General features: G+C 46.4%; 4 protein-coding genes across 4 annotated transcripts in view; 3 read left to right on the forward strand and 1 right to left on the reverse strand.

Annotated features, from left to right (window-relative positions):
• Positions 1-24572, forward strand: part of LOC144485202 (uncharacterized) — a 199433-nt gene that overhangs the window by 143473 nt on the left and 31388 nt on the right. The gene's annotated exons all lie outside the window — the stretch shown is intronic.
• On the reverse strand, positions 8573-11579 carry LOC144485227 (uncharacterized). Its single transcript, XM_078203434.1, has 2 exons — positions 11429-11579; positions 8573-9084 (listed from the first exon to the last, which is right to left on the reverse strand). The coding sequence occupies exons 1-2, from the start codon at positions 11577-11579 to the stop codon at positions 8573-8575; spliced, it is 663 nt and encodes a 220-aa protein (XP_078059560.1).
• LOC144485228 (uncharacterized) overlaps positions 11594-24572 on the forward strand; it is a 36905-nt gene continuing 23926 nt past the window's right edge. Inside the window, exons 1-3 of the mRNA XM_078203435.1 lie at positions 11594-11659; positions 13933-14139; positions 23519-24379. Of these exons, the coding sequence (XP_078059561.1) occupies positions 11594-11659; positions 13933-14139; positions 23519-24379 (1134 nt within the window). The remainder of the gene's footprint in view (positions 11660-13932; positions 14140-23518; positions 24380-24572) is intronic.
• The window catches only part of LOC144485232 (uncharacterized), a 155905-nt gene continuing 152024 nt past the window's right edge, over positions 20692-24572 (forward strand). Inside the window, exon 1 of the mRNA XM_078203440.1 lies at positions 20692-20767. The gene's annotated coding sequence lies outside the window, so the exon portion shown is untranslated. The remainder of the gene's footprint in view (positions 20768-24572) is intronic.

Below are 24572 nucleotides of genomic sequence, written 5' to 3' on the forward strand. Positions count from 1 at the left end.
GGATCATTCAGAAACAATGGACTCTGATGATGTCATCCAGTCCTGCTGCGATGATGTCATAGAGACTATTACATCACAGCGGAGCCTTAGTGGAGAAAACAGTTTTGTTCCAGACGGCAGCAAGTCCATTACTGATAGATCTGGAAATGAGAAGACTGGGAATGAAAGCACCCCAAGTTATTTCAGAGGAGTTTCATAAAGAAAAAAATGACAATGGTTAGCACTGCTGCCTCATAGCGCTAGGGACCCAGGTTTAATTCAGGCCTTGGGTGACTATCTGTCTGGAGTTTGAACACTCTCCCCATGTCTGTGTGGGTTTCCTCTGAGTGCTTGGATTTCCTCTCACAGTCCAAAGATGTGCAGGTTAGGTTGATTGGCTATGCTAAATTGCCCCTTAGTGTCCCAAGTTATGCAGGTTAGATGGATTAGGAATGGTAAATGTGTTCCAGGAATAGGGTGAGGGCCTGGGTATGATTCCCTTTCAGAATATCGGTACAGACTCGATCAGCCAAATGGCCTCTTCTGCATTGTAGGGATTCTATGAGTGACAGAGCATAATATTAGGATGGATGGACAAAAGCCTGATTGGAGAAGCAGATCTTGAATTACGAGAGAGAGATGAACAGTTTAGGGAGGGAATTTCAGAGTTTCACACTCAGACCCTGCCACCAATGGTGGTGTAATTAAAACCATGGATGCGCAAGAGGCCTGAATGAGAAGAGTGCAGATATCTGGGGGCCAAGCTAAATTGCCCCTTAGTGTCCCAAGATGTGTAGGTTAGGGAGATTTGCAGGGTAAATACTTGGGGTTATGGGAAACAGATCTGTGCGTGGTTGCCCTGAGTGTCAGGGATATTATGTGAGGTTACAAGGATACGACCTGGGATTGTTATCAGTGCAGACTTGATGGGCCGAATGGGCTCCTTCCGCATTTCAGGGATTCTATTCTATGATCTCAGGGAATTGTGAAACTGGAGATTACTGAGATAGAGAGGGATCAGGTCATGGAGGAATTTGAAAATAAGGATGTGAATTTTAAAATCGAGGCATGACTTGACTTAAAGCCGGTGTAGGTCAGTAAGCAGGGCAGGGGGTGGGGGGAGATGGGTGAATGGGATTTGGTGTGAGAAAGCCGGCAGGCAGCAGAGTTTTGGACGATCTCACCTTTCCATGTGGGAGTGGGGTGAATGTGAGAGGCTGCTCAGAAATGTACTGGAATCATCAAGTCTAAAGGTAACACAGGCTTGGGTGAGGGTTTCAGCAGCAGATGAGCTGGGGTAGGGTGGAGATTGCTGACATTATGGTGATTGAAATATTTGGTATTAGTGATGGTGTGGATATGTGGTCAGAAACTCATCCTGTTGTTAAATCTGACACCAAGGTCTGAATTTTCCATCTGTCGGGCACACTCACACGGGAGAGCCTGGAAGTGGGTGCAATCGGCCCCGGAATGTGATTTCAGACTGGCTGGCCAATTAATGATCAGTCATAGAAACCCTACAGTGCAGAAGGAGGCCATTCAGCCCATCGAGTCTGCACCGACCACAATCCCACCCAGGCCCTACCTCCACATATTTTACCCACTAATCCCTCTAACCTATGCATCCCAGGACTCTAAGGAGCAATTTTTTTTTAACCTGGCCAATTAACCTAACCCGCACATCTTTGGACTGTGGGAGGAAACCAGAGCACCCGGAGGAAACCCACGCAGACACGAGGAGAATATGCAAACTCCACACAGACAGTGACCCGAGCCGGGAATCGAACCCAGGACCCTGGAGCTGTGAAGCAGCAGTGCTAACCATTGTGCTACCGCGCAGTCAGTGTGAAATGCATGCTGGGAAAGGCTCAGTGCTGCCGGGGAGGGAGGGAAGGGGATGGGCACTGAGGAAAGCGAGGGTGCTGTTGGCATTTCCAATACACTCCCTCAGGGGGACAGCTGCTGCGGAGCCTGTCTCACAGCTACTGACCTGTAAAAAATAAACTGCGATGGAGCTCCTCACACTTGTTGGGGGTGAGGATGGCAGAGACGGGGAGAGGGAGAACCCTTCAAAAGGAATTAACTTCTATTAGTGATATTAAAAAGACACAACACACTGTGTTTAACACAAAGCTGATTTATTTGACTCTTATCCAGAATATTTACACCTATAACCGGGCTGGTGTTTATTAACATCAGCAGGACTAGACTCCAGTGAATAATCTTCGGACCTGCAGGTGACTAACAGCAAAACCCAATCACTATAGTTACTTGTGGCCTTGCTGGTGTCTCAGCAGATGGGATGACTGAGTGAATCCCCTCCCACACACAGAGCAGGAGAACGGTTTCTCCCCGGTGTGAATGCGCCGGTGTTTCAGCAGACTGGATGAGTGATTGAATCCCTTCCCACACTCAGAGCAGCTGAGCGGCCTCTCCCCAGTGTGAATTCTCTGGTGTACAGTGAGCTGAGATGATTTCCTGAATCCAGTCCCACAGCGAGAGCATCTGAACGGTCTCTCGTCAGTGTGAATACGTTGATGGGTCACCAGTTCCCCAGAACTTTTAAAGCACTTCCCACAATCCAGGCATTTAAATGGTCTCTCGTCAGAGTGAACCCGTTGATGGGATGTTAGTTCCACAGAACTTTAAAAGCACTTCTCACAGTTCAGGCACTTAAAGGGTCTCTCATCAGTGTGAACTCGCTGATGTTTCAGTAGGTGAGATGACTGAGTGAATCCCTTCCCACACACAGAGCAGGTAAATGGTTTCTCCCCAGTGTGGATTCGCTGGTGTTTCAGCAGATCAGATAACTGAATGAATCCATTCCCACAATCGGAGCAGGTAAATGGTCTCTCTCCAGTGTGAATTCGCTGATGTGTCATCAGGTGGTGACACATCAGGCACTGATGAAAAGTGGAACTTTTTCAAGGAACAAATACTGGGTGTCCTTGATAGGTATGTCCCTGTCAGGCAGGGAGGAAATGGCCGAGTGAGGGAACCGTGGTTCGCAAAAGAGGTGGAATGTCTTGTGAAAAGGAAGAGGGAAGCTTATGTAGGGATGAGGAAACAAGGTTCAGATGGCTCGACTGAGGGTTACAAGTTAGCAAGGAACAAGCTGAAAAAGGGGCTGAGGAGAGCTTGGAGGGGACATGAGAAGTCCTTGGCGGGTCGGATCAAGGAAAACCCCAAGGCTTTTTACTCTTATGTGAGGAATAAAAGAATGACCAGGGTGAGGTTAGGGCCGGTCAAGGACAGTGGTGGGAACTTGTGTATGGAATCAGTAGAGATAGGCGAGGTGATGAATGAATACTTTTCTTCAGTGTTCACCAAGGAGAGGGGCCATGTTTTTCAGGAAGAGAAGGTGTTACAGGCTAATAGGCTGGAGGAAATAGATGTTCGGAGGGAGGATGTATTGGCAGTTTTGAATAAACTGAAGGTCGATAAGTCCCCTGGGCCTGATGAAATGTATCCTAGGATTCTTTGGGAGGCGAGGGATGAGATTGCAGAGCCTTTGGCTTTGATCTTTGGGTCCTCGCTGTCCACGGGGATGGTGCCAGAGGACTGGAGAGTGGCAAATGTTGTTCCTCTGTTTAAGAAAGGGAATAGAAATGACCCTGGTAATTATAGACCGGTTAGTCTGACTTCGGTGGTTGGTAAATTGATGGAAAAGGTCCTTAGGGATGGGATTTACGACCATTTAGAAAGATGCGGATTAATCCGGGATAGTCAGCACGGATTTGTGAAGGGCAAATCGTGCCTCACAAATTTGATAGAATTTTTTGAGGAGGTAACTAGGTGTGTTGATGAAGGTAGGGCGGTTGATGTCATATACATGGATTTTAGTAAGGCGTTTGATAAGGTCCCCCATGGTCGGCTTATGATGAAAGTAAGGAGGTGTGGGATAGAGGGAAAGTTGGCCGATTGGATAGGTAACTGGCTGTCTGATCGAAGACAGAGGGTGGTGGTGGATGGAAAATTTTCGGACTGGAGGCAGGTTGCTAGCGGAGTGCCGCAGGGATCGGTGCTTGGTCCTCTGCTCTTTGTGATTTTTATTAATGACTTAGAGGAGGGGGCTGAAGGGTGGATCAGTAAATTTGCTGATGACACCAAGATTGGTGGAGTAGTGGATGAGGTGGAGGGGTGTTGTAGGCTGCAAAGAGACATAGATAGGATGCAAAGCTGGGCTGAAAAATGGCAAATGGAGTTTAACCCTGATAAATGTGAGGTGATTCATTTTGGTAGGACTAATTTAAATGTGGATTACAGGGTCAAAGGTAGGGTTCTGAAGACTGTGGAGGAACAGAGAGATCTTGGGGTCCATATCCACAGATCTCTAAAGGTTGCCACTCAAGTGGATAGAGCTGTGAAGAAGGCATATAGTGTGTTAGCTTTTATTAACAGGGGGTTGGAGTTTAAGAGCCGTGGGGTTATGCTGCAACTGTACAGGACCTTGGTGAGACCGCATTTGGAATATTGCGTGCAGTTCTGGTCACCTCACTATAAGAAGGATGTGGAAGCGCTGGAAAGAGTGCAGAGGAGATTTACCAGGATGCTGCCTGGTTTGGAGTGTCGGTCTTATGAGGAAAGGTTGAGGGAGCTGGGGCTGTTCTCTCTGGAGCGGAGGAGATTGAGGGGAGACTTAATAGAGGTTTATAAAATGATGAAGGGGATAGATCGAGTGAACGTTCAAAGACTATTTCCTCGGGTGGATGGAGCTATTACGAGGGGGCATAACTATAGGGTTCATGGTGGGAGATATAGGAAGGATATCAGAGGTAGGTTCTTCACGCAGAGAGTGGTTGGGGTGTGGAATGGACTGCCTGCAGTGATAGTGGAGTCAGACACTTTAGGAACATTTAAGCGGTTATTGGATAGGCACATGGAGCACACCAGGATGGTAGGGAGTGGGATAGCTTGATCTTGGTTTCAGATGAAGGTCGGCACAACATCGTGGGCCGAAGGGCCTGTTCTGTGCTGTACTGTTCTATGTTCTATGTAGGTGGGATGACTGAGTGAATCCCTTCCAACACACAGAGCAGGTGAATGGCCTTTCCCCAGTGTGACCACGTTGGTGTCCTAACAGATTGGATAACTGAGTGAATCCCTTCCCACACTCAGAACATGTGAATGGTCTCTCCCCATTGTGATCTCGCTGGTGTTTTAGCAGACTGGATGACTGAGTGAATCCCTTCCCACACTGAGGGCAGGTGAATGGTCTCTCCCCAGTGTGACTGCGTCGATGAGTTTCCAGGTCAGATGGATAACTAAACGCTTTCCCACAATCCCCACATTTCCACAGCTTCTCCCCAGTGTGACTGTGCTTGTGTCTCGACAGGCCAGATGATCGACTGAAGCCTTGTCCACACACACAACACGTGTATGGTTTCTCCTCACTGTGAACAGTGCTTTTTCCTTCCATGTTTAATATTCAATGATATTCAAGTTACGATAAATGATACACCTCTGTCAGCTCCTGGTGTGATGTTTGCTTTCAGTTTCCTGACTGTAAATCCTCCTCTTCTAAAACCCTGTGAAATTGATTTAAAACAAAAAAACAGGAGTGAGAGAGAACCCACAAAAACACAAAGGCAGCTTGTGAAATTGAGCTGAATGAATCTGGTAATTTGTCTGATACTAATGAACAGTGCTGGATTATCATAAAAACCCAACTGATTCACTAATGTCCATCAGGGAAAGGAACCTACCACCCAGTCTGGGTCTGTACAGACTCAGGCCTCTATTTAAGGAGAGTTCAAGACAGTGGGAGGGAATGGGGAGTAATGCAAGAGGTGAGGTTGTGGGGGGATGGGGGAGGTGCTGGTGATGGCAGGAGGAGAGGGATTTTACACATCTATAACTCAGCTGGAGCTTTGACAGAATCTCCCAAACCCTCAACTTCCACCACCTGGAAGGACCAGGATCACAAGTGTGAATGAACACCTCGAAATTCACCTTCAAGTCTCACACACCAGGGGATTTTCACAGTAACTTCATCGCAGTGTTAATATAAGCCTACTCGTGACATGATAAACTTTTAAAAAAGCGTTAAACACACTGTCCTGACTTGTCTGCCATCCAGTCCTGGATGAACAGACATTTTATATATTGGGAAGACTGAAGCCACTGGTTTCAGTCTTTGCTACAAACTTCACTCCCCAGCCACCGACTCCATCTCTCTCCCTGATAATTGTCCGAGGCTGAACATGATTGTTCACAACCATGGTGACATGTTTCACCTCAGGAATTAGGAGTCGGCCATTCGGTCCATCAGGTCTTTCACCTCTGTCACTGTTTCAAGTCTGGATGACCCTTCTCCAAATGATCATTCAGACTCGAAGCGTTGGCTCTATTCTCTCTCCAAAGATGCTGTCAGACATGCTGAGATTTTCCAGCACTTTCTGTTTTTTGTTAAACATTCACTTGATTTCAGTTGCTGTGGGTAAATCCTCCCCTTCTAACCCATGTAAAATAAGTTTCCAAAACCCATCACTCTCAGTCCAGGATAGAAATTCACAACATTGTGTCTGCCTGCTTTCGGCTCAGGATTACTTAAGCTGGGACACATTTTCATTGGAAGCAGATGAGAAAATGTTCACCAGGCTGACTCCTGTGATGAGGGTGTTTGGCTTCTGAGGAAAGGTGGAATAGGTTGGGCCTTTACCCATTGGAATTCAGAAGAATGAGAGGTGATCTTGGTGAAGCATATTAGATCCTGGGGGAGCTTGACTGGGTCGATTCTGAGAGGATGTATCCCCTCATGGGGTAATATCGAATTATGGAACAGTTAAAAAATAAGAGGTCTCTCAGTTTACACCATGAGGAGAAACGTATTCTCTATGAAGACCATTAGTCTTTGGAAATTCCTTCTCCAGTAAGTAGGAGGCTTGGTCATTGAATACATTTAAGGCTGTGTTAAGTTCATAAGATATTGGAGCAGAATTAGGCCATTTGGCCCATCGAGTCTGCTCCGCCATTCGACCATGGCTGATATGCTCCTCATTCCCATTTTCCTGCCTTCTCCCCATAACCAGTTAAAAATCTGTCTAACTCCTCCTTAAATTTACTCACTGTCCCAGCATCCACCGCACTTCAGGGTAGCGAATTCCAGATTCACAACCCTTTGGGAGAAGTAGTTTCTCCTCAACTCTATTTTAAATTTGCTGCCCCTTATCCTAAGACTATGAGCTCTCATTCTAGAATGTCCCACAAGAGGAAGCATCCACTCCACGTCTACTTTATCCATACCTTTTATCATCTTGTGTACCTCAATTTGATCTCCCCTCATTCTTCTAAATTCCAGAGAGTATAGGCCTATATCTCTTCATACGACAAACCCCTCATCTCTGGAATCAATCTGGTGAACCTCCTCTGAACTGCCTCCAATGCCACTACATCTTTCCTCAAATAAAGGGTCCAAAACTATGCACAATACTCCAGGTGCGGCCTCACCAATGCCTTGTATAGTTCCTTACATTTATATTCTAATCCTTTAGCTATAAATGCCAACATTCCATGCACTTTCTTTACAATCTGCTGTATCTGCATGCTGGTTTCCTGTGACTGGTGAATGCGGACACCCAGATCCTTCTGCACTGGAGCACCCTGAAGTCGCTCCCCATTTAGATAATAAATCACCTTCCCAACACTCCAGCCCAGGCAACATGCTGGTGACTCTCCTCTGCACTCTTTCTTGTGCAATCACATCCTTCCTATAGTGTTCCTCAGTGTTACGTTCTGTCTGATTCTGTCAGTTGATGTTTCTGAGATTCAGCTTGGGACACTCTCCTACATTAAGGTCTGATATAAATCAAAGTTATTTTTAAATCACATTGTAACAGACTGGGGAAGTCAGGATTAAAACAATATCTACGTAAATGGAGTTTGGTCACAGATCAGCCGTGACCCCAGTCAATAAGAGAACAGGCTCAAGGGGGATAAATGATTTCCTCCTGTTCCCAAGAAACTTGGGCTCAAACACCAGCTGATGAATGGAAAGTGATGGGAGACCTGGGGGGGGGGGGAAAACACTTCACCCGAAACCAGCACTGGAGCAGAGTTAGAGAGTGGGAGAGGCCCGGGGGGGGGGAAACAACACAGGAAATGGAGTAGCTCATTCAGCCTTTTGAGTCTGCTCTGTCAATCAGTTAGACGCTGGCTGATTAATTAGTCTTTCTGAACTTGAAGAACAAATACCTGAACAGTTAACTCCAGCTGATTATAGGGTTATTAACAGCAGCAGAAACACACCACAGCTGAATGAAACACCAGCTGATAAATGGAAAGCCTGTTCCTGTGCTGTACTTTTCTTTGTTCTTAACTGGGGGGAAGACACTTCACCAGGAACCAGCGATGGAGCAGAGTTAAAGAGTAGGAGAGCCCTGTGGACAGACTACTCAGGAAATGGCATAGGTTGTTCAGCCCTTCAAGTCTGCTCTGTTATTCAATTAGACCCTGGTTGATCCATTAGTCTATCTGAACTTGAACAAATACCTGAATTGTTAACTCAAGCTGGTTACAGCAGTTATTAACAGCAGCAGAAACACACCATAGCTATCAGAATGAACATGGGTCAGTGCAGGATGTGATTACCTGTTCAATAACTGGGGAATCTGCCTCCAGAAGACTTGTGAACTCGCTGGTGTCTCATTAGGTTTTGTGACTGAGTGAATCTGTTCCCACACACGGAGCAGGTGAATGGCCTCTCCCCGGTGTGAACTCGCTGGTGTATCAGGAGATCAGATGAGTTAGTGAATCCCTTCCCACACACGGAGCAGGTGAAAGGCCTTTCCCCAGTGTGAGCACGCTTGTGTTTCAGCAGGTGAGATGAACTGCTGAATCCCTTCATACACACAGAGCAGGTGAATGGCCGCTCCCCAGTGTGAAGTCGCTGATGAGTGCGAAGGTTGAACATTCGACTAAAACTCTTCCCACACTCGGTGCAGATGAACAGACTCTTCCCAGTGTGGCTGCGCTGATGTGCTTCCAGCTGGGATGGAGAACTGAATTCCTTCCCACAGTCCCCACATTCCCATGGGTTCTCTATGGTGTAGATGTCCTCGTGTCTCTCCAGGTTGGATGATTTAATGTGTGTATATTTCAAATATCCTGTAAAAGGAGTTTAGAAACATCATCACTGTCAGTACGGGATTGAAATTCAGAACAGACATTTCTACTTTCATAGAACGTAGAACATTACAGAGCAGTACAGGCCCTTCAGCCCTCGATGTTGCGCCGACCAGTGGAACCAATCTAAAGCCCCTCTAATCTACACTATTCCAATATCATCCATAGGTTTATCCAATAACCATTTGAATGCTCTTAATGTTGATGAGTCCACTGATGCTGCAGGCAGGGCATTCCACGCCCTTACTACTCTCTGAGTAAAGAATCTACCTCTAACATCTGTCCTATATCTATCATCCCTCAATTTAAAGCTATGTCCCCTCGTGCTAGCCATCACCATCCGAGGAAAAAGGCTCTCACTGTCCACCCTATCTAATCCTCTGATCATCTTGTATGCCTCTATTAAGTCACCTCTTAACCTTCTTCTCTCTAACGAAAACAACCTCAAGCCCCTCAGCCTTTCCTCATACGATTTTCCCACCATACCAGGCAACATCCTGGTAAATCTCCTCTGCACCCTTTCCAACACTTCCACGTCTTTCCTATAATACGGCAACCAGAACTGTACGCAATACTCCAAATGCGGCCGCACCAGAGTTTTGTACAGTTGCAGCATGACCTCCTGGCTCCGAAACTCAATCCCTCTACTAATAAAAGCTAACACACCGTACGCCTTCTTAACAACCCTGTCAACCTGGGTACCAACTTTCAGGGATCTATGCACATGGACACCCAGATTCCTCTGTTCATCCACCCTACCAAGTATCTTACCATTAGCCCAGTACTCTGTATTCCTGTTACTCCTTCCAAAGTGAATCACCTCACACTTTCCCGCATTAAACTCCATTTGCCACCTCTCAGCCCAGCTCTGCAGCTTATCTATGTCCCTCTGTAACCTGCCACTTCCCTCTGCACTGTCTACAACTCCACCGACTTTAGTGTCATCCGCAAATTTACTAAGCCATCCTTCCACTCCCTCATCCAGGTCATTAATAAAAATGACAAACAGCAGTGGCCCCAAAACAGATCCTTGCGGTACACCACGAGTAACTGAACTCCACTTTCTGTGGAACACAGTTTCTCACTTGTTCCTGTAAAGCTGTAAATCCTCATCCTGAACACTTTCCCTCCTCCCTGTCCTGCCACCAACTCCCACACTGACCAACCATCTCATATTTCAATGGATTGTCCTGTGTTTGAGTCCAGTGTGCCAGGCTGCATGGTGTGTGGGTGCTGTTTCACCCATAAGATGGATCTGTGCAGCACCCTCTTCCAACTGTTCTGGCTGCCAACCAGCCCCTGCCCACCCACGCAGTTCCAGCAGCACCACACACAATACTGCTCACCTGCTCCGACAGACTCATGAAGGAATCATAGAAACCCTACAGTGCAGAAGGAGGCCATTTGGCCCATCGAGTCTGCACCAACCACAATCCCACCCAGGCCCTGCCCCCACATATTTACCCACTAATCCCTCTAACCTACGCATCTCAGGACTCTAAGGGGCAATTTTTAACCTGGCCAATCAACCTAACCCGCACATCTTTGGACTGTGGGAGGAAACCGGAGCACCCGGAGGAAACCCACGCAGACACGAGGAGAATGTGCAAACTCCACACAGACAGTGACCCAAGCTGGGAATCGAACCCGGGATCCTGGAGCTGTGAAGCAGCAGTGCTAACCACTGTGCTACCGTGCCGCCCTAGGATGTCCTTTCATTTTCTCTGAGAGTTGGTCTGGCAAACCCAGTGTGAAATATCTTCACAAATCTTTTCTCCCGCCCTCTATTGTGGCTGGGTTCAGTTCTCTTTTGTACAGAGTGAAAATAAAATCAATTAATTATTTTCTCTCCTGGTCACTGCAGGGAGCTGCAGCTTTTTACTGGGGGTGTTGGAGCCTCCAGCGGGTGTTTGTGAATCCTCCCCGCCCACCTCCCAGGGTTTCCTTCCTTCCCAGAGATCAGAGTCCTCATTGATTTGAGGCCAAAGTGTAACCTCTTATTTATTGTCCCCCTCCCCCATCCTCTGATGTGAACCATCCTCCAGTGGCTGAGCCAGGATGGGGCCGTTAACCTGGGCCTGTTCCCGGGAGGGAGGGAGGGAGGGAGGGAGGGAGGGAGGGAGGGAGAAGCCCCGCAGCTGCAAACCAGGGAGCTGACAATGATTCTGAAGGGTTTGCGGATCCACAAAGTGTTTCCAAATCCTCGCAGCCACCGCCTAACGCTGACTCCGCTTCTCCGGGACAAAGGACTCTCGCTCCCGAGGTGAACAAAGCAACTGCGCATGCTCCACATTCAGACCGAGTGTTCAACCTCCATCAACCGTACCGGACTGCGCATGTGCCAGATCGCAATGCCCTGGGGAGGGTGATTGACAGCAGCTCCGGACCAATAGGGGGAGGGGGCGGGCCTGGAGGGCCGCCGGAAGCAGCTGGTCCTCTAACCAATCAGCGTGAAAGAGGGGCTCCAACTGAAGCATGCGCGTTGCGGGTAATGGCGACGGGGAATGCTTATTACCTAGGATCCGTAATTTGTCAGCGGAAAATCGCCGATCGGTGGGTACGATGAAACCGGCGAGTGGACGGGAAGGCTTCAGAAACAGGTTGTGCCGATCTGTAAAGTCCCCCCAAAATTTTCCGGTTACCGCATTTGCATCGAGCGGGTCAAAAATCCCCGAGATCGGCCGGAGCGTTAACAGCCTCCATCTTTATTGGGGGCAATGTGCGGCAGTACGCATGGGTGATCGCCATCTTTGTAAGGGGCAATATTGTCATTGAGTGGGAGGGGCTTGTTCCCCATTGTTCAGAATGGAGACAACTTGTCCATCAAACTGCATCAACCCTCTGAGTCCCAATGTCTTATTGATGAGACAGAGCGGTGGCAGAGAAGGAAATAAATCACAAGATGCTTTCTAAATATTTTAAGGGCAAGAAGGTAATCAGGGAAAGAGTAAGTAGGTTGGTAGGTTAGGAATCAATTGTCCATTCAGCAACCTGGGTGTGGAGCCTGAAGATGCATTTGAATCATTAAAGGAGTATTTTGCATCTGTGTTCACTGTGTGGAAGGACAATGTAGGTACAGAAAGCAGGGACGGGTGTGTGATAGAATTGAACAGATTGTCATTGGTGGTGTGGTAAATAGCGAGGAGGACAACCTTGGATTGCAGGGTGATACAGACAGGCTGGTCAGATGGGCAGAACAGTGGCAAATGGAACTTAACCCTGAAAAGTATGAAGTGATGAATTTTGGGAGGAGGACAAGGCCAGGGAATACAGAAGACCAGAGGAACATTGCGGAGCATTCCCAATTATCCCTGAAGCCAGCAGGACAGGTGGTTATGATGGATCTGTATAAAACACTTAAGTCACAACTCGGGTCCTGTGTGCAGTTCTGTTTGGAACACTATAGGAAGGATGTGATTGCACCAGAGAGGGCAGAGGAGATTCACCAGGATGTTGCCTGAGCTGGAGCACTTCAGCTATGAAGAGTGGCTGGTTAGGCTGAGGTTGTTTTCCTTAGAGCAGAGAAGGCTGAGGGGCGACCTGACTGAAGTGTACACGATTATGAGGAACATAGATCAGGTAAATTGGAAGGAACTTTTCCCCTTAGTAGAGGGGTCAATAACCAGGGAGATAGATGTAAGTTCAGGGCCAGGAGGTTTAGAGTGGAGTGGAGGAAAAACCTTTCACTCAGAGAGTGGTGGGAATCTGGAACTCACTGCCTGAAAGGGTGGAAGAGGCAGGAATCCTCACATTATATAAGAAGCATTTAGATGAGCAGGTGAAACACCATAGCATTCAAGGCTATGAACCAATTACTGGAAAATGGGATGAGGATAGATAGGTGCTTGCTGGCTGGCACAGACATGATGGGCCAAAGGGCCTCTTTCTGCACTGTAAAATTCTATGACTCTAAATGGAGGGAATTTCTGTGCATCCAGTACAGGCTGCCAGATAAGTCAGGGTGATGTGTGGCTTGAAGGGAATTTTGGAGGGATGATGTTCACATACACCGACTACCCTGGTCCTCCTAGGTGGTGGAGGTTGGTGGTTGATTGATTTGTAAGTAAATAAAATTCCCTCCCGTCACCCCATGCTGCTCCACTTCTCTCCTTCTCCCTCCCATAGAGAAGAGCCTGGTGTAAGTCCAGAAAAGGTGGTAGGTTCCCCTACCAGTTGAGTTTTTCACAACAATGTCAGTTTTCATGGTCACATTTTTCTCGTATCTGCCCCATAAATTACCAAATTTGTTCAGCTTAATTTCACAGCCTGCTTTTGCGGCTTATCTCTCCTTCCCTTTTCCCTGTTTTGAAATAATTTCACATGGCAATTGGAAGGAAAGATTTGCAGTTGGAAAACTCAAACTAAACATCACATCAGAATCTGATGGAGTCGCCCAATTTATCAAAACCTGAAATCATTGTGTTGTAAACATGGAAGGAGAAAGTACCATTCACAGTGGGGAGAAACCATACGTGTGTTGTGTGTGGGGACGAGGCTTCATCTGATTGTAGAACCTGGAGAGACACAAGGACACCCACAGCATGAAGAAACTGTGGAAATGTGAGGACTGTGGGAAGGGATTCAGTTACGCTGAGACACCAGCTCGTTCACTCTGGGGAGAGGCCGTTCACTTGCACTGACTGTAGGAAGGGATTCACTAATTCACCACATCTATTGAGACACCAACTAGTTCACACTGCGGAGAGACCTTTTAAATGCATGGACTGTGCGAAGTGCTTCAAAAGTTCTGGGGAACTGAAGTGCCATCAACATGTTCACACTGACGAGAGACCATTCAGGTGCTCTCACTGTGCGACTCGGTTCACACAGTCATCTGATCTCACTGTACACCAGCGGATTCACACTGGGGAGAGACCGTTCACCTGCAAAGAGTGTGGGAAGAGACTCATTAATTCATCCAACCTACTGAGACACCAACACATTCACACTGGGGAGAGGCCGTTCACTTGCACTGAGAGTGGGAAGGGATTCACTAATTCATCCCACGTGCTGACGCACCAGCAAGTTCACACTGACGAGACTGAACTGCGGGAAGTGCAACAACAGTTCTAGGGAACTGCTGTCCCATCAATGAATTCACCCTGACTAGAGATGATTCAAGTGTTGTCATTTTGGTCTGAGTTCAGGTAATCTCATCTCACTGTACACCAGTGCATTGACACTGAGGAGAGAATGTTCACTTCCTCTAAATGTGGGAAGGGAGTCACTCATTCGTCTCACCCACTGAGAACCAGTGATTTCAGAAATAACTACACTGATTGTATTTTACTTTTAATCACAGCCAGTACTGAATCACATTCTTTGGGGTCTGTTTCTACTGCTGATGATAAACTTCAGGCCAGTTGTATGTTTTTAATCTTCTGGTTAAAAATTAAATAAATCAGCTTTACGTTAAGCAGAGTGTCAATTTTTTTGATATCTCCAATATGTTAGGAGCTTTTGAGATGCTCTGCCCATTCCCTCTTTTCTCCATCCTCACTTCCAATAACAAGTGTAAGCAGCTCACTGAGCTTCTTTAAGATTGAGAACATCCAACGAATTACCTCGACTACTTCCAACAGTCCACCAGAAAAAAAATGCCTCTAAAGTCAGTGCTGGTGGAGGCGAACTCAATTGGGTCTTTTAAGAGAATCCTGGATGAGTACATGGAGCTTAATAGGATGGAGGGTTATAGGTAGGTCTAGAAGGTAGGGATGTGTTCGGCACAACTTGTGGGCCGAAGGGCCTGTTTGTGCTGTAGTTTTTCTATGTTTCTAAAGTTCCTCATTGCCTTAGCCTTGAACCTGCATCTTCCTCTGGGTTCTCTCACCAATTAATTGTGAGCATCAATGGTGGTGTTTTTACCCATCATTCCCCTGGTTGAGACCCCTATCCACAGCATAGGAGAGCAGTGGGCAGGCCTGGTTCTATTCTGTGTTTGGAGCATCCGCAGTGTCAGCCATGACTATGAACAGACATTTCTCTCTTGGATCCACGATGGGTAAAGGGGGGATGGTGGGAGCAATGGATCTGGCGGGTGGACGGAGATTCTCCGGAAACATGTTGTGGAAACCGCAAACCCCAAATGAGAAGCTACCGAGTTGACACGAGGGGAATTATCCCAGTGACAAAGCTGGAGCAGGAGGAGAGAATGTTGTGAATTTCTATCCTGGATGGATTTCGGAAACTCCTTTTACAGGGGGTTAGAAGAGGAGGATTTACACACAGCAATTTCAAACTAAAGAAAGGTTCATCTCTACAGGGTGGCACAGTGGTTAGCACTGCTGCCTCACTGTCAGTGTGGAGTTTGCACATTCCACCTGTGACTTCAGGGGTTTTCTCCAGGTGCTCTGCTTTCCTCCCACAGTCAAAAGATGTGCAGGTTAGAGAATTAGCAGGGTAAATGTGTGGGGTTGCTGGGGTTGGGCCCGGCTAAGATGCTCTTTTGCAGAGTCAGTGCAGATTCGATGGGCTGAATGGCCTCCTTCTACACTGTAGGGGATTCTCTGATTGTTCGGATACAGGTCTTCAAATGGGATGGACAGGTAGATATGGACAGAATGTTTCCACTGAGACAGGAATACACAGTAAATAGTAGTAAATCCAACCACTAACACCCAGACACCAAATCCAGGGACCACTTACACCCAGACACCAAATCCAGGGACCACTTACACAGAGACACCAAATCCATGGACCACTTACACCCAGACACCAAATCCAGGGACCACTGACACAGAGACACCAAATCCATGGACCACTTACACCATGATACCAAATCCAGGGACCACTTAAGCCAGACACCAAATTCAGGGACCACTTACACCCAGACACCAAATCCAGGGACCACTTACACCCAGACACCAAATGCAGGGACCACCTATACCGTAACACCAAACCCAGGGACAACTTACACTGAGACATCAAATCTAGGGACCACTTACATTGTGACACCAAACCCAGGGACCACTTACACCGAGATACCAAATCCACGAGATCATTTACACTGAGACACCAAATTTAAGTAATAATAAAAGGACATCTATGCAAGCAGCTAATGCCACAATAAAATAAAGCTGCTTACAAACTGCGGAGAACATGTTTTTTAAAAATACATTTCTTAAAGGCACACTAGCGTCACTTTCTTGAAAACATAAAGGGCACAATCTTCCCCAACAAAAATTCTAGGTCTGAAAAGAGTCTGATGAGTTTGGCACTGCAATCTTCCCAAACTCTGTCAATTTCTTTGGCAATTGGGAGATTTGTGTCGGTGGGGGAGGGGTGTGGAGCTTTTACATGCCAGGGAAACTATCAAAATCAACGATGACAATTACAAAGATCAGAACATTTCAAAGGCTCTCACATGCAGCACGTGTGGTGGAGTTTTAATAAACAAGATTCCAAAAGGGTTAATTAATCCAGAAAATAACAGATTTCTTCTGCAATATCATTCTACGGTTCACAGGAACTCCAGATGTGTGTAAAGTGAAACATTACAGTTCAATTTGTCACACCCACACGTAGAACACTCAAACAGAACAAGCTTGTGGTATCTTTTCTTCTGCTGTCTGAGAGAAGAAGCAAAAACCGTGTTAAATACTAATCTCTGAGCTCGATATCCAGGTCAAAGCCTCTGGTGTAAGATTTCTTATGAGCTCAGGGGCAGCCAATGGTGAAGTGGTATTGTCACTGAACAAGTAATCCAGAAACCCAAAGTCATGTTCTGGGGACCCGGGTTCAAATCCCACCATGGCAGACGGTGGAATTTGAATTCAATAACAAAAAAATCTGGAAACGAACTTTTAATGAAACCATTGCCGATTGTTATAAAAAACTCATGTCCTTTAGGGAAGGAAATCTGCCACCCTTTCCTGGTATGTTCCACGTGTGACTCCAGATCCACAGCGATGTGGGTCTTTAAATGGTCCAGCAAGCCATTCATTTCAAGGGCAATTAGGATTGAGCAATGAGTATGGACAGAGTAAATAGTCAGAAACTGTTCCCACTCAAGAGATCACCAAGAACTAGGGCACAGATTCAAAGTATTTAGCAAAGGAGTAAGAGTGATGTGAATAAAAATGTTTCACTCAGAGGGTGGTTGGAGTCTGGAACAAACTCACTGAGGTGGTAGTGGAGACAGGTTCGATCGAGGTATTTAAAAGAAAATTAGATTGCTATCCGAAAAGAAAGGACGTGCAATGTTAGGGGGATAAGGCAGGGAAGTGGGACTGGGTAGAAACTAGAAGCAGGAGTAGGCCATTCAGCCCTTCGAGCCTGCTCCACCATTCATTTTGATCATGGCTGATCAACAATGGTATTTCAGAACACTGGGAAATCTTCCAAAAAACAACTGACACCAACATCAAGTGCTTGTCACCAACCACCCAATGTCTTCAATAGATTTATAGGATTGATGAAGGATCAGAGTTTAATCTAGGAGGTGAACCAGACAAGAACAGAAATAATCTTGAGTACGAAAAGGCCCAAATAATGGTCCAGTCAGTAACAGATCAATCATTCTCCTCTTATTGAAGAAATCAAACATTCAAAACACTGTGTCTGAATCAAAGCTGATTTAGTCAGGATTTATACAGAACACCACTGCATACCCCAGCTTTCATGCTTATTAATATCAGCAGCAACAAACTCCAACTGTGAGAATGAACATAGAACAGTACAGCACAGAACAGGTCCTTCGGCCCACGATGTTGTGCCGAGCTTTATCTGAAACCAAGATCAAGCTATCCCACTCCCTATCATCCTGGTGTGCTCCATGTGCCTATTCAATAACTGCTTAAATGTTCCTAAAGTGTCTGACTCCACTATCACTGCAGGCAGTCCATTCCACACCCCAACCACTCTCTGCGTAAAGAACCTACCTCTGATATCCTTCCATGGTTCAGTCCTGGATGTGATTAACAGCAGCAATAACAGCAGATTCTAAATCTAATCCCTTCAGTTACTTGTGAACTCGCTGGTGCCAAGCTGTGTGGATGAACGACTGAATCTCTTTCCACACACTGAGCAAGGAAATGGCCTCTCCCCGGTGTGAACTCGCTGGCGTGTCAGCAGGGTGGACGACTGAGTGAATCCCTTCCCACACACTGAGCAGGTGAACGGCCTCTCCCCAGTGTGACTCCTTTGGTGATTAAGTAGGTTGGACACCCAAGTGAAGCCTTTCCCACAGAAAAAGCAGGTGAAGGGTCTCTCCCTGGTGTGAATGAGTTGGTGCATCAGCAGATCCATCTGGCTTTTAAAGCACTTCTCACAGTCAGGACATTTAAACAGCCTCTTATCAGTATGAACAAGTCGGTGTGTCAGTAGGTCGAATGAACGGGTGAATCCCTTCCCACACACGGAGCAGGGGAACAGTCTCTCCCCAGTGTGAGTGCGTTTATGGTTCAACAGATCATTTTTCCTTTGATAGTTTTTCTCACAGTCAGAACATTGGAAAGGTCTCTCCTCACTGTGGATTCAATGGTGTGACAGGAGGTGGGATGAGTTTGTGAAGTCTTTCCCACAGACGGAGCAGGTGAATGGTCTCTCCCCAGTGTGAACATGCCGGTGTCTTAGAAGGTGGGATGATTTAGTGAATCCTTTCTGACACACAGAGCAAGTGAATGGCCTCTCCCTAGTGTGACTGCGGTGATGAATATGTAACTCAGGTGGGTAATCAAATCCCTTCCCACAGTCTCCACATTTCCACGGTTTCTCCCCAGTGGGACAGCACTTGTGCTTTGACAGGTTTGATGAGCGACTGAAACCTCGTCCACACACAGAACATGTAAACACCTTCTCCCCATTGTGAACGGTGCTTTTTGATTCCATGTTCAAAAGTTGATGATGTTCAGGCCCTGATGAATTGGGTGTCTGTCAGATCCTGATGTGATGTTTGATCTGAGTTTCCCACCTACAAATCCTCCTCTTCCAATATGCTGTAAAATTAATTCAAAAAGGAGAAAAAAACAGTGATAAACACAAAGGTAGGTTGTGAAATTGAGCTGAATGAATCCGGTAATTTGTGGAGCCGGCACAAGGAAAAAGTGACCACGAAAGCTGCTGGATTGTGATTAAAAACCCAAATGGTTTGCAAATGTCCTTCAATTCAGGAAACCTGCCACCCAGTCCAGATCTACACAAGAATTCAACCTTAATGGGAGGAGAAAGATAAAGATGAAACAGGGAGGGAATGAACGGTAAGGACTTTATACATCTACAACTGGACAAGAACTTTGACAGAACCTGCCAAACCACAACCTTCACCAACTCAAAGGACGCAGGAAAACTATCACCTCCAAATGTCGCTTTCAATCTCAAAACAACTTGTAATCCTGAGGTAACCTGTAACCTCCTGCATTTAAGGGGCAATTTAGCCTGGCCAATCCACCTAACCTGCACACCTTTGGGGTGTGGGAGGAAACCGGAGCACCTAAAGGAAACTCATGCAGTCACAAGGAGAACATGCAAACTCCACACAGTCACCCAAAGCTGGAATTGAACCCGGGTCCCTGGTGCTGTGAAACAGCAGTGTTGACCACTGTGCCACCCTGTGCCACTGTACTATTGTTGCTCAGAAATAAGTTTTAGGATTTTGGCCGAGTGATTGTGAAGGCAGAGCAGTAGACTACCAAGTCAGAATAGTGTGTGATTCTGAAGAGTAAATGCAGGTAGTGGGGTTTCCACGGACAAAATGCCCTTATCCATGTTGGAGAAGAGGTTTGTAGTTTTGGAAGCTGCTGTCAAAGGAGGTTTAGCCAATTGCTGGTAATTCTAGTAATGTCCATGTTCCAGTTATTAATTTGAAAATTTTCTAAATGTAAATTTAATGAAAATCCCCAACAGAACTACTTTTTCTTACTTGAAACACAGCTTTAAATGGTCTGTTTGGTTCTAGATTCAGTTCCATGAGCAATGCCTTCAACTAAACAAAACCAAACTCTGCAGCTGCTGGAAATCTGAAATGAAAAGAGAAAATGTTGGAAATACTCATCAGGTTAGACAGCATCTATGGAGACAGGAACAGAGTTAATGTTTGCAGTCACTGACGCTTCTCTAATAAAACACATACCAATAGCTGCTGTTTAACGGGGCCGTGGATCCCACAATCCCCTGTGCCCCAGAAACAGCTCTATCCATCACACACATTTCCCATTATGACAGTTCTATGTCAAGAGGGCGAGCTGTTTAAAAGTCATTAAGTTCCATTTTTGCGTGTTGATGTTCATTAAAGATAAGGATCGATTTCCCCCTCATTATGTATCAATTTCAGATACTTCGGTTGAGAATTTCCATTCCCCTACTTTCTGGTGGATAATGAATGCCTTGAGTACTTAGATTACAGTATAATTTGATTCCTAATTTTATTGACTGCACCTCTATCCCTAATTTTCACATCGCAGCAAAAAAAGCTCACTGTTCACAAATGAGGAGTTTCGATGGCGTGCGCTTTACCCACCATTCTTCGCGGTGGGGAATGTCCCCTATCCACAGCACGGAAGGGTTGTGCATGCGCAGTCCGGCAGTGTGTGGCGCATGCGTAGTGTGGATGATGGCAATGGGGAGCGACATTCCTCTGTCTCATCAGCAACCGGTAAGGATGCGGATACATGGAGGGAGGATTGGAACCGGCAGATGGACGGAGAGGGTTTCTAAATATCTGGTGAAGGTCTCAAACCTCTAATAGTAATCCGCAGGTCCCGTGTTTGCAGCTTCAGGTCTTTTTCCCGGGACGAGGCTCAGGTTAACAGCCGCCATCTTGATTCAGCAGGGAGCGGAGCGCATGCGCCGGTGTCTTGGTGACGCAACAGTGAGTGGGTGGGGCTTCAGCGTTTTCTGCTCCCAACTGGGTCCTCGTGACCGGATTTAACAGCAAACTGAGCAACAGGTTTTAAACACCCACTCCCAGGCTGCAGCCAATGTTTGCAGCCTTGAGGAATCCATGGGCCATGTACATACTCCAGAAGTTGTTTATTCCTGTTTGGCGCAAGAGTGGTAAGGGAATTGTGGCCAAGCCATGGCTTACAAGGGAAATTAGAGATAGTATCAGATTCAAGGAAGAAGCATACAAATCGGCAAGAAAAAGCAATAGGCCCGAGGATTGGGAGCAGTTTAAAATTCAGCAAAGGAGGACCAAGGGATTGATTAAAAAGGGAAAAATGGAGTATGAAAGTAAGCTAGCAGGGAACATAAAAACTGACTGTAAAAGTTTCTGTCGATAAAGAGAAAAAGATTGACAAAAACGAATGTTAGAAACGGGAGAATTCATAACGGGGAATAAAGAAATGGCCGACGAATTAAATTTGTACTTTGCTTCAGTCTTCACAAAGGAAGACGTGAATAATGGACCAGATGTGCTGAGAGAAACATGTTTTAGTCAGGGGCTGAAGGAAATCAGCATCAGTCGAGAAATGGTTTTGGGGAAATTGATGGGATTGAAGGTGGATAAATCTCCAGGTCCAGATAATCTTCATCCCAGAGTACTTAAGGAAGTGACCCTGGAAATAGTAAATCCATTGGTGGTTATTTTCCAAAATTCTTTGGACACTGGAATAGTTCCTGCAGATTGGAGGGTAGCTAATGTAAGCCCACTATTCAAAAAGGGAGGGAGAGAGAAAACAGGGAACGAGAGACCAGTGAGCCTAACATCGGTACTGGGGAAGTTGCAGGTGTCTATTATCAAGGATTTCACAACTCGGCATTTGGAAGGCAGTGGTATAATCAGATAAAGACAGCATGGATTTACAAAAGGGAAATCATGTTTGACGAATCTATTGGAATTTTGTAAGGATGTAAGGAGTAGAGTTGACCGAGGAGAACCAGTGGATGTGGTTTATTTAGACTTTCAGAAGGCTTTCGACAAGGTCTCACATAACAGACTATTTTGTAAAGTTAAAGCACATGGGATGCTGATAATGTCTTGAGATGGATAGAAAACTGGTGAGCAGATAGGAAACAAGAGCTGACATAAATGAGTCTTTTCCATGGTGCTGGTGTCCTTGTGTCTCTCTCGGTTAAACAATCTGTTCAAGCCTTGTCGACACAAAGAACTTGTGTATTGTTTCTCAGTGAGGGAATCAAGGTTTATGGGGCAAGGTGGAAAAGTGGAGTTGGGGATTATATCAGATCAGCCATGATCTTATTGAATGAGATCAAACAGTGTCATCACTGATCAGTCAAGAGGTGTTGTGGACCAGGCCCAATTTAAGATTATTAATTAGACTCACAATGTGGCTCACTTATGCTGACTAGAAGATCCATATATCCTGACTCGGGGTCTGGTTCACTCCAGGCAAAAGCAACTTTCCAGGAAGTCTTGCTACAGCTGTACAAGGGATTGTTAAGACCACACCTTGCGTATTCTGTACAGTTTTGGGCTTCTTCCTTCAGAATGATATACAAGCATTGGAAGCAGTTCATAGAAAGTTCACGAGGCTGATTCCTGGGATGAAGGGTTGTCTTATGAGGAAATGCAGAGCATGTTGAACCTTAACTCAGTGGAGTTTAAAAGAAAAAGTAGTGACATTTTTGAAACAAATAGGATTTTGAGGGGGTTTGGTAGGAGCTGCGAGGTGGATGTTTTCTCTCATGAGGAAATCGAGAACAGTTTGAATAGATGGAGATGAGGAGGAGTTTCTTCTCTCAGAGGGTTGTTAGTCTTTGGAATTCTGTTCCACAGAGAGCAGCGAAGGCTGGGTCATTGAATGTATTCAAGGCTGAGTTGGACAGATTTTTGACCAACAGGGAAGTCAAGAGGAATGGGTAACTGGCAGGAAAGTGCAGTTAAAGCCAGATCAGGTCAGCCATGGTCTCACTGAATTGCAGAGCAAGCTTGATGGAGTAAATGGCCTCCTTTTTACTCCCATTTCTTATGATCTCTGACTCCAGGACAGCAAACAATGAGCATGGATCTGGGAGCGTGTATATTAGGTACAGCAAAGTGAGAATGGAGGGAGTGTGTGTGGAATGGAGATTTACAGATTTTGGGGAATGAGAGAGGAAAGAATGTTCCATGGAAACTCGAATTGTCTGTTCTGAATGTCTATCCTTTACTGATACTAATGATCTTTGTAAACTCCTTCTCCAGAATATTAGAAGGCGAGGATTTGCCTCAACTCAAGATCTGACAGAATCTGCAATTCACTTGACCTGAATATCATCGGACATTGAATCTAAAAGCAGAAATATTGGTTGTTCTGTCTGCTTCAAACTTCAATGTGATTGGAAAAGCACCGAGATGTACACACACCCAAGTGAGAGTGTTCCGGTGCACTGACTGGAGAAAGCTTTAACTCGCTATACAGCTCCACAAACACATTAGACTGTTCACAGCGTGCAGAGACTGTACAGGTGTTCTGTGTGTGGACGAGGCTTCAACTGACCATCCAACCTGGAGAGACACAAGGACACCAGCGCCATGGAAAAACCATGGAAATGTGGGGACTGTGGGAAGAGATTCCAATCCCCGTCTGCACTCGAGAAACATCGACGCAGTCACACTGGGGAGCGGCCATTCACCTGCTCCAAATGTGGGAAGGGATTCACTCACTCATCGGCCCTCCTGACACATCAGCGAGTTCACACTGGGGAAAAGCCGTTCATCTGCTTTGTGTGTGGAAAGCGATTCTGTGATTCATCAGCCTTATTGGCACACCAGCATGTTCACACTGGGGAGAGGCCATTCACCTGCTCTGAGTGTGGGAAGGGATTCAGTCAATCAGCCAACCTGCAGACACACCAGCGAGTTCACACTGGGGAGAGGCCATTCACCTGCTCTGAGTGTGGGAAGGGATTCACTCGGTTGTCCAACCTGCTTACGCACCAGCGAATTCACTCTGGGGAGAGACCGTTCACCTGCTCTGACTGTGGGAAAGGATTCAGTGATTCATCCAACCTGCTTACGCACCAGCGAATTCACACGGGGGAGAGGCCGTTCACCTGTTCTGACTGTGGGAAAGGATTCACTAATTCCTATAACCTGCTGAGACACCAGCGGATTCATACTGGCGAGAGGCCATTAACCTGCCCTGCTTGTGGGAAGGGATTCATTAATTCCTACAACTTGCTGATACACCAGCGAGTTCACACTGGGGAGAGGCCATTCCCCTGCTCTGTGTGTGGGAAGGGATTCACTCAGTCATCCAACTTGCTGACACACCAACGAGTTCACTCTGGAGAAAGGCCGTTCACATGCACTGAGTGTGGGAAGGGATTCATTCAGTTATCCCATCTAACGACACACCAGCGAGTTCACACCGGGGAGAGACCATTCACCTGCTCTGTGTGTGGGAAGCGATTCACACATTCATCCACCCTGCTAACACACCAGCGAGTTCATAAGTTGGATTCTGTTGTTATTACTACTGTTAATCACACCCAGGACTGAACCATGTTCATTCTGACAGTTGGTGAAGTGGGAGAGTCGGGGGGTTTCTTTCTGCTGGACTGGCCGGTCTCACGACTTTGCTTCCAAT

Source organism: Mustelus asterias, unplaced genomic scaffold (genome assembly GCF_964213995.1).
Source record: "Mustelus asterias unplaced genomic scaffold, sMusAst1.hap1.1 HAP1_SCAFFOLD_171, whole genome shotgun sequence".
Taxonomy (NCBI): Eukaryota; Metazoa; Chordata; class Chondrichthyes; order Carcharhiniformes; family Triakidae; genus Mustelus; species Mustelus asterias.